The 17,521-nt window shown below is 43.6% G+C and overlaps 1 protein-coding gene across 1 annotated transcript in view; it reads left to right on the top strand.

The window, feature by feature from the left end:
* Window positions 1–7,354, top strand: part of Nlrp4 (NLR family pyrin domain containing 4) — a 31,929-nt gene extending 24,575 nt beyond the window's left edge. Inside the window, exons 7-9 of the mRNA XM_008846632.2 lie at window positions 734–904; window positions 2,469–2,639; window positions 7,261–7,354. Of these exons, the coding sequence (XP_008844854.2) occupies window positions 734–904; window positions 2,469–2,639; window positions 7,261–7,354 (436 nt within the window). The remainder of the gene's footprint in view (window positions 1–733; window positions 905–2,468; window positions 2,640–7,260) is intronic.
* Window positions 7,355–17,521: the final 10,167 nt, after the last annotated feature.

The following is a 17,521-nucleotide window of genomic DNA, read 5'->3' as shown; positions in this document are numbered from 1 at the left end:
AGATTTAAAAACAGTGCGAGGGCTGGAGTGATGGCTCAGTGGTTAAGAGCACTTGCTTCTCTTCCAGAGGACCTGAGTTCAGTTCCAAGCATCCATGTTGGGCGGCTCACAACCACTTGTAACTCCAGCTCCAAGGGATCCATTGCTCTCTGTTGGACTCTGAGCACCAGCACACACACACATTATGCACATACAAGTTCACATAAAAAAAATTCAGTGTGAGTCATATAGGAATTCAAGAGATCAGAAACACAGTTCAGAAATAAATCCATCCACAGGTGTTCAGATCAAGGCCAAGGGTATCACTGATAGTTGAGAGAAAAAGCCAGCTTCAGTCAGCATTCCCTGGACAGCCGTTGTCCACATGGGTGATTAAAACAGTAGCACTTTGACATCTTTCTTTCCTTTATACCAACAAAAGTGTGGTGCCCCTGGAGAGCAGCCCAGCGGTGCCCCTGGTTACCCGAAGGCAGCCATACTACAAAAACATTTTTAACAATTATAATATCAACCCTTAGTACAGTGTATTGTTAAAATTGTTTTGTTTTATTGTGGTGTTAATCATAGTGTGCCTAGTTTGTAAATTAAACTTTATCATTGTTGTCAATGGATTGTTGAAAGGATGATCTGCAGGGTTTGGTCCTATCTGATGTTTCATGTGTCCACCAAGAGTTGGGAACATGTCCTCTTTCAATAAAGGGAGGACTACTGGATCATGATTTTTTTTTTGCAGTTTGAGAAACTGTCTCATCACTGCTAGTGGCTGCCAAGACCTGGCTGCAGTCCTCCGCAGCAATGGCAACCTGAGAAGTCTGCAGATCTCAGAAAATAAGGTAAAGGATGCTGGTGTAAAGCTGCTGTGTGACGCTGTGAAGCATCCCAACTGCCACCTAGAGAACCTAGGGTGAGTGTCCTCAAGGTCATGGCTGTGTCTTTGCAGGAGGCAAAAGACAGGAAATTGAGAGCAGAAGAAAAATGGCATAGAACAGTGTAGCAGTCAGCCATGGTTGCAGAGTCAGCCTCAAGGCTGTGGGTAACGAACCCCTGCTGCTGTCTGATCGCTGGTCTGGCCAAGCATGGTTGATCTCAACTGGGCAGACTTAGAAAGCTTGATCACATAGGTGATTGTGATCTGGGGCAGCCTTGCTGTCAGGGGTGGAGGCAGGATGGTTGTATGCATGCATGGATGCATTGATCACACAGGTGATGATCACATTGTCAGGGATGGAGGCAGGATGGATGTGTGCATGCATGGGTGCATTGATCACACAGGTGATGATCACATTGTCAGGGATGGAGGCAGGATGGATGTGTGCATGCATGGGTGCATTGATCACACAGGTGATGATCACATTGTCAGGGATGGAGGCAGGATGGATGTGTACATGCGTGGGTGCATTGATCACACAGGTGATGATCACATTGTCAGGGATGGAGGCAGGATGAATGAATGGTGGTTGAATACATGGAAGGATGTATGCATGGATCCATGGATGGCTACATGCATGGATGGATGCATTGATAGATGGTTGAATACATGGATGGATGCATTGATAGTTACATGCATGGATGCATATATGCATAGATAATTGATGGTTGAATACATGGATGGATGCATGATGGATGGATTAGACTCTGCTATATTAATGTTCTATTGCTGTGATAAAACACCATGACCAAGGCAACTTTAGAAGAGTTTATTTAGCTTGTGGTTCCAGAGGGATAAGAGCCCATCACGATGGGGAGGCATGGCAGCAGAGGCAGCTAAAGCAGAAAGCCGAGCATGCACATCTTCAACCACACACTGGAAGCAGACTGGACGTGGGGAAAGGCTATGAACTCAAAAATACCCCCCCCCAGTGATGTGCTTCCTCCAGCAAGGCCATACCTCCTAGACATTCTGTGACTGCCCAAACAGCACCACTAACCGGGGACCATATACAGTGTTCAAATACTTGAGTCTATAGGGGACGTTTTTCCTTCCAGCCACCACACCACCCTAATGTCCTCATTTTACCTAAATTGCTTCTATAAAGATCCTGTCTCCAAATGAAATTACATTATGAGGTACTGGGACTTCAGACTTCAACATCCAGATTTGGAGGGGAGACAGTTCAGTCCGCAGAATGAATTTCAGGGGTTCAGATCAAGGTTTAGGCTCAGAACTCACATGTCTTTGCTTCCAAGGCAAGATACAATTTCAGCCCATGTTCAAGGACTGGGACAACAGACTCTGTTTGTGGAATGAGCTTTAAAGTCCCTTCCTGACAGGCATGGATACAGAGAATGGACATCTAGTCACATCTACAGAGGGAAAAGCTGATGCCATGAACAATGGGCTTTTAGAGACTGTCCCCAGAGGCCGTGCAGTGAATGTAGGCTAAATGTCTTGAGTCCTCTCCCATCCATCAATTTGCCTTCCTATCCTGGGGTGCAGCTGTTCCTGATGGTGTGTCTTTCTGTTACAGTCTGGAGGCCTGTGAGCTAACTGGTGCCTGCTGTGAGGACCTAGCTTCTGCTTTTACCCAGAGTGAGACCCTGTGGGGACTTAACCTGTTGGAGAACACCTTGGACAGCAGTGGGGTGATTGTGCTGTGTGAGGCCCTGAAACAGCCAAAGTGTAACCTGCATGTACTTGGGTGAGCCAGTCTTTGTTCTTCTCAGTGGGAAGAGTCCTTAGGACAGTTATTGGGGTAACCAACCACCTGTGATTGGACTACTTGCAGTCGTGTGTGTGTGTGTGTGTGTGTGTGTGTGTGTGTTTATGCATACGGAGACTAGGGGATAATCCTGGATGTCATTTCTTGGGTGCTCATTTTGCCTTTGACTTACCAGTTGTGCTAGGCTGACTGGCTCGTGAGCCCTGGGGATCTCCCTGTCCTTACCGCTCCAGTACTGGGATTCTAAGTATACACTCTCATGCCTGGCCTTTTAATGTGGGTCCTGGAGTTTGAACTCATGGCTACATGATTGCACAGCAACTGACAAAGTTATCCCCAAGCCCTCTTACTTACATTATGTTTTGGTTGTTGGTCTTAGCTTTTAACAGCTGTGCCATCTCTCTGGCCCCCTTTATTTGCATTTTAAATACAATGATTTTATACCATCACATCTTCACATTTCAGATCTCAGTCATAGGTGGTTGGTTACCCCACTAATAGTTGTGCCACTGTTGCACCAGTGAGCATATCTTGTCATGAGACCCCACTCCACACTGAGGGACTTTGGGTAGTTAATGGCTGATGGGGAGGGGAGGTTATAAAATTTTTAAAATGCTGCTAATGTTCCCTGCCTTGGAGCTATTGATACGGGAGTATGAGCTTAATCATAAGTCCCTTGTGCCAGTGACTAGTGAGTGTCCAAGTACTGGTGGTACTTGGAACTATTATAAGTCAAATTATTATAATACATAAATATACCTATAGATATATTTTATGTATGTGGAGAAACCCTGACTTAAGATGTCTTTGCTCTACAATTTGAAAGGATGCCCATATAGCCGTTAACTTTTGTTTTTACTTTCAATGCTGTAGTCAATGAATTATGCGAGGTGCTCAATATTTTAATATAAGATGGGCTTGTGTTAGATGGTTTTGCCCACCTGGAGGCTAATTTGGGTGCTCTGAACATATTTAAGACAAGCTAAGCTAGTAATACATGTTCATAGGTTATGTATGTTAAATGCATTTTTAATTTTTAAAAATTATTTTTAATTTTATGTGTATGAGTGTATTTCCTGCATGTATGTAAGTGCACCCATGTCATGAAATGCTCATGGATGTCAGAAGGAGGCACTGGATCCCCTGGAACTGGAGTTATATAGTTGTCAGCTACCATGTGGGTGCTAGGAACAGAACTTGGGTCTTCTGGAAGAGCAGCCAGAAGTCTTAACTGCGAGGCATCCCTCCAGTCCCTAAGTACATTTTTTTTGGTCTTTTTGAGACAGGGTCTCCCTATAGACCCAGCTAGCCTATAACTTACTATGTAGACCAGACTGGCCTTGAATTCACAAAGATCTGCCTGCCTCACCCACAAAGTTTATACTCAGGAACCACAATTGAGTTACCAAAAAAAAAAAAAAAAAAAAGAATCACCATGGGGTTGGAAAGATGGCTCAATGGTTAAGAGTACTAGCTTCTCTTGCAGAGGACCCAGATTCAGTTCCTAGCACCCACATGGTGGCTAACAATGCCCTCTTATGGCTTCCATGATCATTGCACATACTTGGTGCACTTATGTATACGCAGGCAAAACACTCAAACACATAACAATTTAAAAATCACCAAAACAACCTTACAATGTTTTAAATAAGTTTACAATTTTGTGCCAGGCCACATCCATAGCTCCCTTGGGCCATGAGCTGGACATAGTTTTTAAATGTGGTGTTAAAACTTTGTAACTCCAGCCATCGCTCTTGTGAAGCCACTGGTTCATTTCCTTGGAGTTCACACTTACCAATATCCCTCTGCAAATGTTGGGCACCTGCACCATTTCTAAGTGTGACTTCTGTTACTCAGAGTACACTGAGCTGATGCAGAGTGAGGTGGAAAGAGGTGAGCTGTCTGTCATTTTTACAAGCCATGGGGCTCTGGGCGTGATCACAGTTCAGAGGTGTTTATCCTGCAGCTACAGGTAAGATATTAGTCCTCTTCAATGATCAGTCTTTGATCTTCAAAATAAGAATGATTATTTGACGTAAGAAAAACAAACATGCATTTCAGATAATGTGTTAAACTTATGAAATCAAGTAAGTGAATTTTCATCTCTTCTTACCCTTCTCCAACCATGGACTGTCTCATAGAGCGGTGCACTGGGATAAGTAGGTGCACTAGTGACATGTACAAACCGTAGACAGAAGCAGGAAGCATTCTGTATGTGTGAGTGTGTTTATCTGTGATTGTGTGTGCAGGTGTGTGTGTGTGTGTGCAGGTGAATGCATGTGTGAGCTGGAGGGGTGGTTCCTCCAGGTGCCACCCACCTTGATTTTTTGAGATAGGCTCTCTCACGGGACCTAGGCTTTGCCGTCTGGCCAGTGAGCCACAGGGATCCACCTGTCTCCCTGTCGCCAGTACTAGGATTACATGTACCACCATGCCCAGCTTTCTGTTGTGAACCACCCAGCGTGGATGTTGGGTACTGGGGATCGAAGTCAGATCCTCATGCTTGCCAGTAAACACTTCGCTGAATAAGCCTTCTCTCCAGCCCAGGAAGTGTTTCTACCCACAGACGAACACGACACAGGGATCCTAAGTCCTCCTGCATGAGCCAAGCGAGTGATGGAATGTGTGTATCTGTGCAGAGCTCCAGCCCTAAATTGCCAGACCTAATGTCCTTACTCTACTGCTTTTCTGGATTTGTGGCCTTGGGCCAGTTGTGTAGCATTCCCTGGGCATCTTCATCACAAGTCAGGGCAATAATGGTACCCTAGAAGGTTGTTAGGAAATATTTTCCATTTTAAATTGGATTTTCACAAATTTCATACAATATTTTCCACATAGATGGGCAGTTACTCATGAACTCACAGCAGTGGTGACAGCATGCACAAGTCCCACATAAGCTCAGGTCACACACAATCCCAGCATAGACATGGGGACGTGGGTAAGAAACCCAACCCTACCTGTTAGGAAATTTCAATTCAAGATTCATGAGAAACCTTTAGCAGAGATCCAAGACCTCAGATCATGGAAACTTATTACTGTTTTGTGGGGTTTGTTTATATTTGTGTGTGTGTGTGTGTGTGTGTGTGTGTGTGTGTGTGTGTGTGTTGTATATGCCACTTGCATGCAGGTACATGCAGGTACCCACGGAGGCCAGAAGAGGACATCAGATCCCCTAGAACTGAAGTTAGAGGCAGTTGTGAGCCACCTAGCATGGATGCTGGGAACCAGAGTCTGGGCCCCTCCCAGAGCAGCAAGCACTCTTTACTGAGCCACCTCCCAGTCCCACTGTTTTGTGTTTCAAAACATAAAAATAGCTTCAACCTTTTCCAAATCATCTACTGACTTCTCATACTAAGTCCTTCTGCTTATGTGGAATCCGTGCATTCTGTCACCATTTCTGGATGTTGGTGTCAGATTGAAATAGATCATGGTTGGGTTGTAGAATTTACACCACAGACATAGGCAAAGCCAGATTTGGGGAGATTGCTCCATGGGTAAAGTGCCTGGGGAAAAAGTATAAGGGTCTGGGTGCAAATTCTCAAAACCACATAAAAGAGGCAGGCGTGGACTTGCACATCTGTAACTCTGGTACCAACAGAGACAGGTGCAGCCTTGAAGCTTACGGTCCTGGAAATCAGTGAATGGTTGGTTCAGTGAGAGATTCTGTCTCCAAAAGATACAGAGCAACTGAGGAAGATCCTTGAGATTGAATTTTCACCTTCACATGCATACAACTCACACTTCACATGCACCTGCATTTGAGCATACACACACGCACACACACACGCATGCGTGCACACACATGGGCAAACCAGCAAATCATAACTTTTATGGAAGAATCCAAGTGTTAAACATAAATGGGTGTGTCACTCCACTTAGACGCAACACCAGGGTCTCTTGAACTTGACCTGGAAAATTTTATGGAGGGAAAATAAGATGCAACAAACACAAAAGGAGCTGTGAGGCACCGGAGAGATGGCTCAGCAGTCACAAGTGTGTGCTGCTCTACAGAGGACCCACATTTTGTTCCCAGCATCCATACTTGGCAGCTCACAACTGCCTGGATGTCCAACTTTGGGGAATCTGACACCATCTTCTGGACTCCTCAAGCACTGCTCTCTTTCTCTGTCTGTCTGTCTGTCTGTCTGTCTGTCTGTCTGTCTGTCTGTCTCTCTCTCTCTCTCTCTCACACACACACACACACACACACACATAATTAAAAATAAAATCTTTGGGGCTAGAGAGAAGACCCAGTTTCAGTTCCCAGCACCCATAAGGCAGCTCATAACTGCCCATCGCTCCAGTTCCAGGGTATTGAACGCTCTCTTCTGGCCTCCACAGGTGCCAGGCACACATGTGGTACACACAAATTCACTCGGGCACACACACATAATAACTAGATAATACATTTCTAAAAATCTGAAAAACAAGTAAATAAATCTGAGCAGAGGTGGGCAGATCTCTGTGAAATCAAGGCCAGCCTGGACGACAATAATTCCAGGCCAGGCTGGGACCCTGTTTCAAAAAAAAACCAAAAAATTTAATTTATAGAAATCTCTTTTGAAAGTGTTAACAATGGGTTTTGTTTTTATTTTTTCAGCCTGAGAGTAACTGACTTTGATGAGGAAACCCAAGCATTTCTGATCGCTGAGGAAGAGAGAAATCCCTACTTAACAATCATAAGCAATGTGTAAGAGAATCAGAAAACAAGTGTGAAAATCCCATTGTAAGAAGTCTGAGCGTATTTTGACCCAAAGCCACTTACAAAGGAAAAGGAGTGGGCCTTTGGCCCATCTGTGTGTAAGAAACAGATCACTGACATTCCTGTGAGATATGATTTCTCTAGCACCCTGGTCAGGTGTGTTTTGTAACATGGATGTGGTTTTTCATTTGTTCTTAGATGAGCCACTCAGACCTTCATGGTAACAATTCCTATCCTGTCTCATAATGGCATTTATTTTTTCCCAGTCTTAAGCTCCTGATGAAGTATTCAGTATCTTTAAATGCTTTGGAAAATCTCAAAGCGGTAATTGTGTCTTGACGGATGACTGGAGCCATAGCATATAGGTGAGGGCAGTAATGGTACCCTGGAAGGTTGTTGGGGGATGGTTTAATAGATATGCATGAGAAGAAGTCTTTAGCAGAAAGCCAAGACCACACACTAAGATGATGGAAAGTATTGCTGTTTTGTGTTTTAAGAAATAAAAATAACTTCAGGCATTTTCCAAGTCTTTGACTTCTTATCCCAAACCTTAATGTTTATATGGTCATCTCTCCATCTTCTTTTTTAGATTTATTTGTATTTTTATGTTGTAATAGATTTACAGGGGGCTGGAGGGATGACTTCATGGTTAAGAACACTGGCCGCTCTTGCAGAGGACCCAGGTTTGGTTCCCAGCACCCACATGGCAACTAACTACTTAACGTAACTCCAGTTCCAGAGGAATCAGACACACTCTTCTTACCTCCGTGGGCATTGCACAACATGGATGCACTTACATACATGCAGGCAATACAATCATACACATAAAAATAATAAAATGTTTTTAAATTTGCTTTACAATAACAGTCTTGGAGCTGGAATTGGTCTACATGCTAGAGTTTGCCAATGCACAATGTTTTTTCAATTACGTGTACTTGTGTCGGTATCTGTGTGGGTGTTTACACATGAACACAGTGCCCACAGAGGCCAGAAGAGGGTGTTGGATCCCCTGGAACTGGAGCTATAGGCAATTGTGAGCAATGCAACATAGGTGCTGGGAACTGAGCCCAAGTCCTCTGTAAGAGTAGTGCCGAGCTGTCTCTCCAGACCCGCATCGCCATACCTTGACTTAGATGCTGGCCATGTTGAGTGCCCTAGAAAGGCTGATCTGATTTGATCCGTCTTTTTTGTTAGTTCTACTGGGGAACTACCTGGGTTTTTTTCTTCTCTTGCTGGGTAAAGGCATTTGAAAAGCACATACATTTTTTTCAATGTGTATTTTTATTGAATTTTTGTGCATTTCATACAAAACATTTTAATCATCTTTATACCCCCTCCCCCATCCACAGTCCCCCCCCCAGGATTTCATGCATTCTGTCATATAAGTAAAGACTTATCAAGTCAGGTTAGTGTGCCCAGCTGTCCTTTGGTGCAAGTTCATCCACTGCAGTCTAGTCAGCCTATCTAGAGTCACTCCCTTAAAGAAGATCAACTCTCCCTCACCCAGCAGTAATCAGCTGCCAATAGTTCTTTAGCTAAGGTTGGGGCCTGCTGCCCATTTCCCCAGTTCTATGCTGGATTTTTGACTGAGTTTGCATAGGTCCTATGCAAGCTGACACCATTGCTGTAAGTTCAAGTTCCCAGAAGTCTGAAAGCCTCTGTTTCTTTATGATCATGCACCAACCTGGCTCTTACAATCTTTCTGCCCCCTCTTCTACAATGGTGAAAAACACATTTTTATATAAATCACCCATTCTCTCTTGTACCTAACACTGCAAATAAAGGCAAATATCCTCATTATCCCCTCCTTGAACTCCCCAAGCAACCTTGCCGTGTGGTCAGTGGATGGTCTTCCAATATCATTCATACACTTGACCAAGCCTTTCAATTACATAGTGTGAGTTTTTCCAACTATGTGAAAGAGACCACATTGAATGTATTATTCAAATTGCCATTGTTAGTCTAGCCCTGTAGATAGAGGTGTGTGTCTATCAACATTAACAGACTGAAAAACTTACAATGCATTTAAATGTGTATGAGCACATATGTGCATACTGTCCCCATGTGACTAGACTAAAAAGCAAAAGTAAATATGAACTATGTAGTCACATGTAATACCATTTCTAGTGATGTTTAGAAATGTGGACATTAAATGGGAAAAGTGGCTCAGCAAGGGCACGTGCCACCACACCTGACAACCTGAGTTTGATCACTGGAACCCAGATGGTGCAAGGAGAAAGCAGACTCCAAGTTATCTTCTGATCTCCACATGCACACCATGGCATGTGCATCCACACACGCAAAATAAATTTCCAAAAATGTAATGTTTATATGACCAGATGTGGTAGCACATATCTGTGATCCCAGCACTCTAGAAGTAGAGGCAGGGGAATCAGGAGTTCAAAGTCATTCTGACTACATAGAGAATTTAAGGCCAGCCTAGGCTACATGAGAACCTGTCTTAAGAAAATGTTTATATGGGAGCTGAGGAGATGGCTCAGTGATTAAGAGCACTGGTCGCTCTTGCAGAGGACGCAGGTTCATTTCCCAGCCATGTGTGGTGTACTTTCATGCAGACAAAACTCAAAAATGTTTAATGTCAATGTGTATATTACCCTTTATTTTTTTAACCTGACATGTAGAATGCAGGTGAATATAGGTATTTCATTTTCATACCTATTCTCTTGATAAGGGGTTAGGTTGTTTCTAATACTTGACATTACACACATCATTACAATGCACAACTTTGCAAACATGTTGTACAGGAGTCTCTTTAAAGTAACTAAAGATATGTGATCTATTCAGTTACAAAGGCAACCAAGGAGGGCTTGAGAATTGACTCATCAGTTAAAGACATTTGCTGAGGTTCCCAGCACCCACACGAGTTGGTCACAACCATCTGTACTTTAGTTCCGTGGAATCTCATGCCCTCTTCTGGCCTCCATGGGCATCTGCACACATATGTTGCACATACATACACTCACGTATGCACACATAAAATATTCAAAGGAAACCAGAGAATAGAGTATTAGATGACAGAGGTGGGTAAAGAGAAACGTTAATGGGACCACTCCACCTCCTAAGAGAAACAGTAACACCTCTCCAGCAGAATCATTCATCATTCTCACCTACACCCCAAAGTAGAGGTCAATTGAAAAAGGGATCAGAGACTGGGGAGAGCACTTACTGTGAAAGTCAGAGAACCTGAGTTCAAATCTCTGTCACCAACAGAGAAATCTGGGCATGGCATGGTACACATGTTGCATGGAGTTGGGGAGAGGGGGATCCTGGGAGCTCGCTGGCCAGCCAGCATAGCGTAAACAGCAAGCTTCAAGTGTGGTGAGAGACTCAGCCTGGAGGCAATAGTTTGAAGATTGATAGACACTGGACATCTCCCTCTGGCCTCTGCATGCATGCATATGCATATGGGTGCACACAACTGCACATGCATGTGTGTCCATCAGTGAAGTTAAGTGGATAATGTGCTGACAAGAGGGGGACACCAATACACAAAAGGTGTGCAAGCAGAAAGTCTGGAGAGATGATGGATTCGAGATGATTAGCACAGGAGATACGTTACAGGTGCTTACTACACACTGAGTACTGTGTGTGCGGTATTTTGTTTAACTCGTGCCAAATCTATGATATAGAGTCTTGTAATGAGAAGTTTGGTTTATAAGGATAAGGTGACTGGTAGTGGGCTAAGGAGCTATGGCACTTGCTGAGTGTTACTTTGAGACACAGCTCCTCCACTATTCCTAGAATTCCATCTCTGTGCCTTCAGACCTTAACTGTCCCTATCATGTGTAGGAAGATGACTGAAAGTAGGGATCATCATATTAAGAGAAGTAAACCAGACTCAGATAAATATCTTTCATACATGGAATCTCAATCTTTTGAAAACATGGAAATAGAAAGGGGTACGTGTGGGGAACAAGGACTAGATGGGTGGGGGATGGGAGGGGAGGATACAACTATGTCACTATAAATGATTTGAAGGAGCTGGGAAGATGGCTCAGTCAGTAAAGTGCTTGCCCGGTCAGCACAGGGACCTGAGTTCTCCCAGAATCCATGGAGAAATGCCAAGCACAGTTAAGATTCTAATCCTGATGCTAGGGAGGTGGGGACAGGAGGATCATGGGATCACTAGCCAGCCAGTGTGACCAAATTTTTTCAGTCTGGTGAGAAGGCCCTGTCTCAAGAAAATGTGGGCAGCACCTGAAAATCAACCATCAAAACTGTCCTTGGGCCTCTACGTATGTGCACACACACGTGTTTACACAGACATGCATGGGCACACATGAAAACAATTTTAAAACAAAATTTTCCTAAAATATGATTCTTTAATAATGGGATCAGTTCAACATGCAGATAGAGCCCAGCTAGTTTGTATTACACCTTCTAAATAAATTAGGTTAAGATCTATTATATGAAATGCACGAAAACTCAATAAAATATTTAAATATATAAGGTGTAAAAATAAACAAGGAGCACGATTAGTTGGGAGTTTTGATCTACAGGTCAGTAACTAGGGAACCAGTAGAAAAGAATGAAAAAGAGGCGGTCTCCACTATAGCAAAAAAGAAAATGCCTGCCTTTAAATTTAACAAGAGCCATACAAAACTTAAACATCAAAAACTATGAGCCACATTCCTTTTTTAAAAATTATTTATGTGTGCCTGTGTGTCTGTGTATGTGCATGCAGGTGCCCATGGAGGCCAGAAGAGAGCATCCGAGCCTCTGGAGCTGGAGTTACAGGCAGTTGTGAGCTGGCTGATGTGGGTGCTGGGAACCTAACTTTCAGAGCAAATGCTCTGAACCAAATCAGCTCTCCATCTCTTATAAAGCACATCCTTAAAAGACCCAAATGTAGGCTTCAACTTCAAGGGAAGGCATACTCTGTTTTTAATGGAGGGTTCAACATCATGAATATGTCATTTCTTCTTAATATGGTTACATTATGGACATGGATCACAAAATAAAACTCAATAAACAAGGACGGACAGCCAGGGAAATCCTGTGAAAGAAAATAGCCCCCATGTGGCATTAAAATAGACATCATTATGCCATTATAATTTAAAAGTGTTACACTTTTACTTATACAAACCGAGGAAAGGCACAGACTGGAAAATCCAAAAACAGAACTGTATACACATGCAAAGTTGATAACTGCAACAGTGTGTTATGAAAATGGATTTTTAGTAAGAGGTATGGTGGTAGGACTTAGTGGATTCAAAACACAGAGCCAGGTGAAGTGGCACACTCCTTTAGCCCCAGCACTGGGGAGGCAGAGGCAGCTGAATCTCTCTGAGATCAAGGCCAGCCTGGTCTACATAGGAAGTTCCAGGCCAGCTGGGGCTACAGGGAGACCCTGTCTCAAAAACAAAAACAAAAAAGTGGAAGACACATGGCCTAACAGTTGTGTGTACTGTTATTCCAGAGGACCTAGTTTGGTTCCCAGCACCCACGTCAGGCAACTCATAGTCACCTATAACTTCAGCTCCAGGGGATCCAACACCTCTGGTCATTGTAGGCAGCTGCTCTCACAGGTGCACACACATACACACACACACACATCTACATAATTTTTTTAAAAAATAGGGGACATGAAGTTGGGAGACATGATTAGGGGCTTCTGGGAAGAGTTGGAGAGAAGGGGATACAATCAAAATACTTGTATACATGTATGAAATTCTTAAGGAATAAAAAACATATTTAACATCATGGTACAGAATCTTATCTAAGAGGCTGTAATAATAAAGGTGGGTGTTCCTTGTGTATCCATAGGGACCCCGAATTTTGGAAATATTGAGGTTCATTAGCCCCACTGGCCTCAGTGATTCATGCACTCATCCATTCATTCAGTCAAGTGTGAACTGAGGCCACAGGGATGGAGAGATGGCTCAGTGATTAAGAGCACTTGCTGCTCTTCCAGAGGACCAGAGTGTGGTTCCCAGCACCCATGTCAGGTAGCTCACAACTACCTATAACTCCAGCTCCAGAGGATCTGACTGATGCCCACTTTTGCTTTCTCAGGTGCACACACACACACACACACACACACACACACACACACACACGTGCACAGAAACACACATGGGCACATAATTAAAAGCAATAAAAATAATTCTTTTTTCTTTACCTTCCTTCCTTCCTCCCTCGTTCTTTTCTTTTTTAAGACAGGGTCTCATGTAAACAGCTGTCCTCAGACTTTCTATGTAAACAAGGATGATCTTGGACTGATTTTTTTTCCACCTTTTGAGTCCTGGGATTATAGGTGTTCCCCAGCATGCCTGGTTTGTACAGTACTGGGAATCAAACCCGGGGTTACTTACATGCTAGGCAAGCACTCTATGAACTAAGCCCTCTTTGGGGGTATCCTCTGGAGAAAACCAAAGTGGTAGGGTTCCCCTGTTGGTTGTGGTTCCCCCAATAATAAAAAAACCTTGACTATTTCTTATAAACCTACAAAAAATTTAACTTTGATTTTCACTCTGCTCATGCCTAAACATCATAATCTGTGTGAATATGAAATATTTCTAGCTAGGGTTGGGGCATCTTGCCCACTTCCCCACGTCTACACTGGGATTTTGTCTGACTTGGGCTTGCCTGGGTCTTGTGCACATTGTCACCATTGCTGTAAGTTCATATGAGTAAATGCTCAGCTGTCTGGAAAACTGTTTCCTTGTGGTCATCCACCACCTCTGATGCTTACAATCTTTCCACCTCATCTTCAGAAATGGTCCCTGAGCCTGGTTAGCAACTGTCAGCTGCTGGAAGAGGGAGAGTCTGGTTTCTTTTAAGGGTGTAATGCTGGATAGGTTAATCAGACTCCAGAGGATGGACCCACATGGAAGGGCATTTGAGGACACAAATTTGACCTGATAGGCCTTAATATATATATATAAAACAGAGTACATGAAATCAGGCCGGGGGGGCAGTATTTAGGAGAGGTGCAGATAATGGAGGGCATCTAAATATGATAAAAATATATTGTATTAAATTCACAAAATTTCAATACAAAATGAAAGGGGATTAATGAGCTGGGTGCTGAGTACGGTTTAGGTAAACACTGAAGCTATGGTTCTTAAGGAGAATTTTTGGGGTGGAAATTAGCAAGAAGACAAAAACTTGCAACTGGTAGAGCTGTCGCGAGTGAGATACTGTGTCAGATTTTTAAGGTGGGATTTTAATATTTTTAATAGATGAAAAATAGCCTTCAACTTTGGGTACTTTCTTTGTTTTTAGACAGAGTCTTACTATGCAGCCCTGGCTGGCCTGAAATTTACTATGTAGACCAAGCTAGCCTTGAACTCACAGAGATCCTCCTGCCTCTGCCTCCCAAGAACTGGGATTAAAGGCATGCACCACTATAACCAGCCCTGGGCAGTTTCTTGACTTTTAGATTTATTACGGTCAGTTTTGGTTGCTTTCCAAGAATTGTCAAGATGATAGGGACTCAACAAGAATTTGCTTGTGTGTGTGTGTGTGTGTGTGTGTGTGTGTGTGTGTACCCATGCGTGCATATGTTTGTAATTCAAGTGTTGGGGAGAGTCTGGGGAGGTGGAGACAGGTGTATGCCTGGGGCTTGCTGGCCAGCCTAGCCTACTTGGTGAGTTCCAAGCCACCGAGAAACCCTGTCTTAAAACAAATAGCAAGCGAATAACACACACACAGGAATGACGCCTGTGATTCTTCTCCACACCCACATTCCTTTGCGTGAGTTCTGGAGATAGACCTCAGCTCTGCGTGCTTGTACAGCAATCACTTGACCAACTGAGCTGTCCCCCCAGGCCAAGAGTGTTTCTTCTTAGATATAATCATGCTGTATAGCATAGGCAGGCTGGCCTACAAGTCAAGATTTCCCTACCTAAACTTCTCAAGCGCTGGGTTTTCAGGCATGGGTTATTACCATCCTTGGCTAAGAAAATTTATTTCAATGATCTTTTAACGGAGTATGTGATTGATGTCATTTTCAGTTGTGGGGTTCTGAAAAATACACCGTTTATAAAATATTGTCTCTTTCACCCTCAGAGTCATTCACTTTGTGGATTTCTGGGAAGTAAAGCAATTTTATCCAAACAACTGACAGGTCTACATTCACAAATGAACTTCATACATGCTCATACATATGCTCAGACAAGCTTAAGTGAAATAAAAGTATTGTGAATTATAAATGTATTTGCATATAATTATGTGCTCTTACATTTATTTATTTATTATTTATTTATGTATTTATTTATTTATCTATGGAACATGAGCATGCCACAGAGAATGTGTGAAGTCAGAGGACAACTTGCAGGAGTCAGTTCTGTCCTTCCACCATGTGGGTCCTGGGGATCAAACTCAGGTTCTCAAGCTTGGCAGCAAGCACCTTCGCCTTCTGAGCCATCGCACTAGCTCTTCTGTGTTTTTAAATGTATTTTTTCATAAGAAGTATGATATGCACAAAAATTCAATCAAACTCTTTAAAAGTAAATACTGTTGCTATTCTATCCTGAGGTAATATGAACTTGATATAACGTTGGTGATCTTGTGTAGGTTTCCCCTGAAACTACTTATGATTTCTTTTTAATTTTATTTTATGTGATTGAGTGCTTTGCCTACATGAATGTAAGTGCAGCTGTGGGTGAAATGCCCATGGAGGTCAGAAGAGGGCATTGGATCACCTGGAACTGGAGGTACAGATGGTTGTTAGCTGCCATGTGGGTGCTGGAAACCAAACCCCATCCTCTGCTAGGGCAGCCAATGCTCTTAACCACGGAGCCGTCTTTCCACCCCATTTTGTTTTTAATTTGGCAAGATAGACATTTGCAACGCCATGTCCCTGGCACTCATGACTGAAGACCTTCCTTTTCCTATAAACTATGTCTCTGATTCTCCCATCGGCACGGCCTCCTGTATGATGGTCACGGCCCTAGGGACTCTGAAATCTTCCTTACACTCAATACAATTATTCTTCTTGAAGGGGCAGAGCAAAATCGCCTCAAGATGTTTGCAACTGTGAAGCAGTGTGTTTGGAGTGGAACTGAGTTAGCCCTCTCTCGGCTGGGGGAAGTTCTCCTAAAGTAGCTTTCTGTTGCTTGGGAAGTTCTCCCAAGGTAACTTTGTGTTGCCTGCTCCTCCGCCTACTCGGTGGTGGTAGGGGAGGATTCCTTCACACATTGAGAACACCTGTAGGAGTAAGCCTTGCAGCCCATTAACTCAGAGCCAGAGATGCTAAATGCTCTCAAATTCATGTAATATGAAGGAACCGTAATGATCCAGTCCCAGCCAATGGGAAGGGAGGATGCTATCTGCTTGTGATCCCGGAGCCTATAAGGGTTTGGGGGTGGGGCAAACCAACTTCTGTCTGCTATGGGAGATGTGTTTCTCTGGGAAAATCCTAGAAATCTGATTCCTTTCAGCGGTGAGTGGTCTAATTTATTTTTTCCTCTTCCCTACTCATTACTCATCATCTGAATTTCTTAGTTATAGGGACAGATTGGGTTCACCCAATCCCATCGGCCCATATTGAAAACGCAAAACAGGTTGGAGAGGCAACTCTGAACCCCTCAGTTCTCATTAAAAAAAAAAATCCTTGAGCCGGGCGTGGTGGTGCACGCCTTTAATCCCAGCACTGGGGAGGCAGAGGCAGGAGGATCTCCTTGAGTTCAACCAGCCGGGTCTACATAGTAAGTTCCAGGACAGCTGGGGCTACAGGGAGACCCTGTCTCAAAAAGCCCCCCCCCCAAATAAAATAAAATCCTTGTGGGGCTAGAGAAATGGTTCAGCAGTTAAGAACACTGAGTGTTCTCACAGAAGACCCTGGTTCAAATCTCAGCACCCATATGGTAGGTAACGACTGTTCTTAACTCCAGTTCCAGGGGATCCGACAGTCTCCCGTCGTCCGTGGGCATTGCCCGACACGGGTGCACTTACTTACATGCAGGCATAACACTCGTATACATTAAAAAAAAAAATCCTTGCTAACCTCTCAAAGCTTCCGTGACTGTGGTACAGTGTCCTTAAATTTTCTTCCAGTCCTGAGCGGCCAAGAGACTGGGCACAGCTAGAAAGCCGCTCAGACCTGAAGGAGATGCTGTTTTCTCTGGTGGTCAGAGGTTAGGTAGACACTGGCTGATGTGCAGAGAAACATCCAAATAGGTATAGGCAGAGT

The sequence above is a fragment of the Nannospalax galili genome, unplaced genomic scaffold (genome assembly GCF_000622305.1).
Source record: "Nannospalax galili isolate Female #2095 unplaced genomic scaffold, S.galili_v1.0 scaffold842, whole genome shotgun sequence".
Taxonomy (NCBI): Eukaryota; Metazoa; Chordata; class Mammalia; order Rodentia; family Spalacidae; genus Nannospalax; species Nannospalax galili.
Note: the sequence above shows the minus strand (reverse complement) of the source record. Positions and strands in the feature narration are given on the sequence as shown.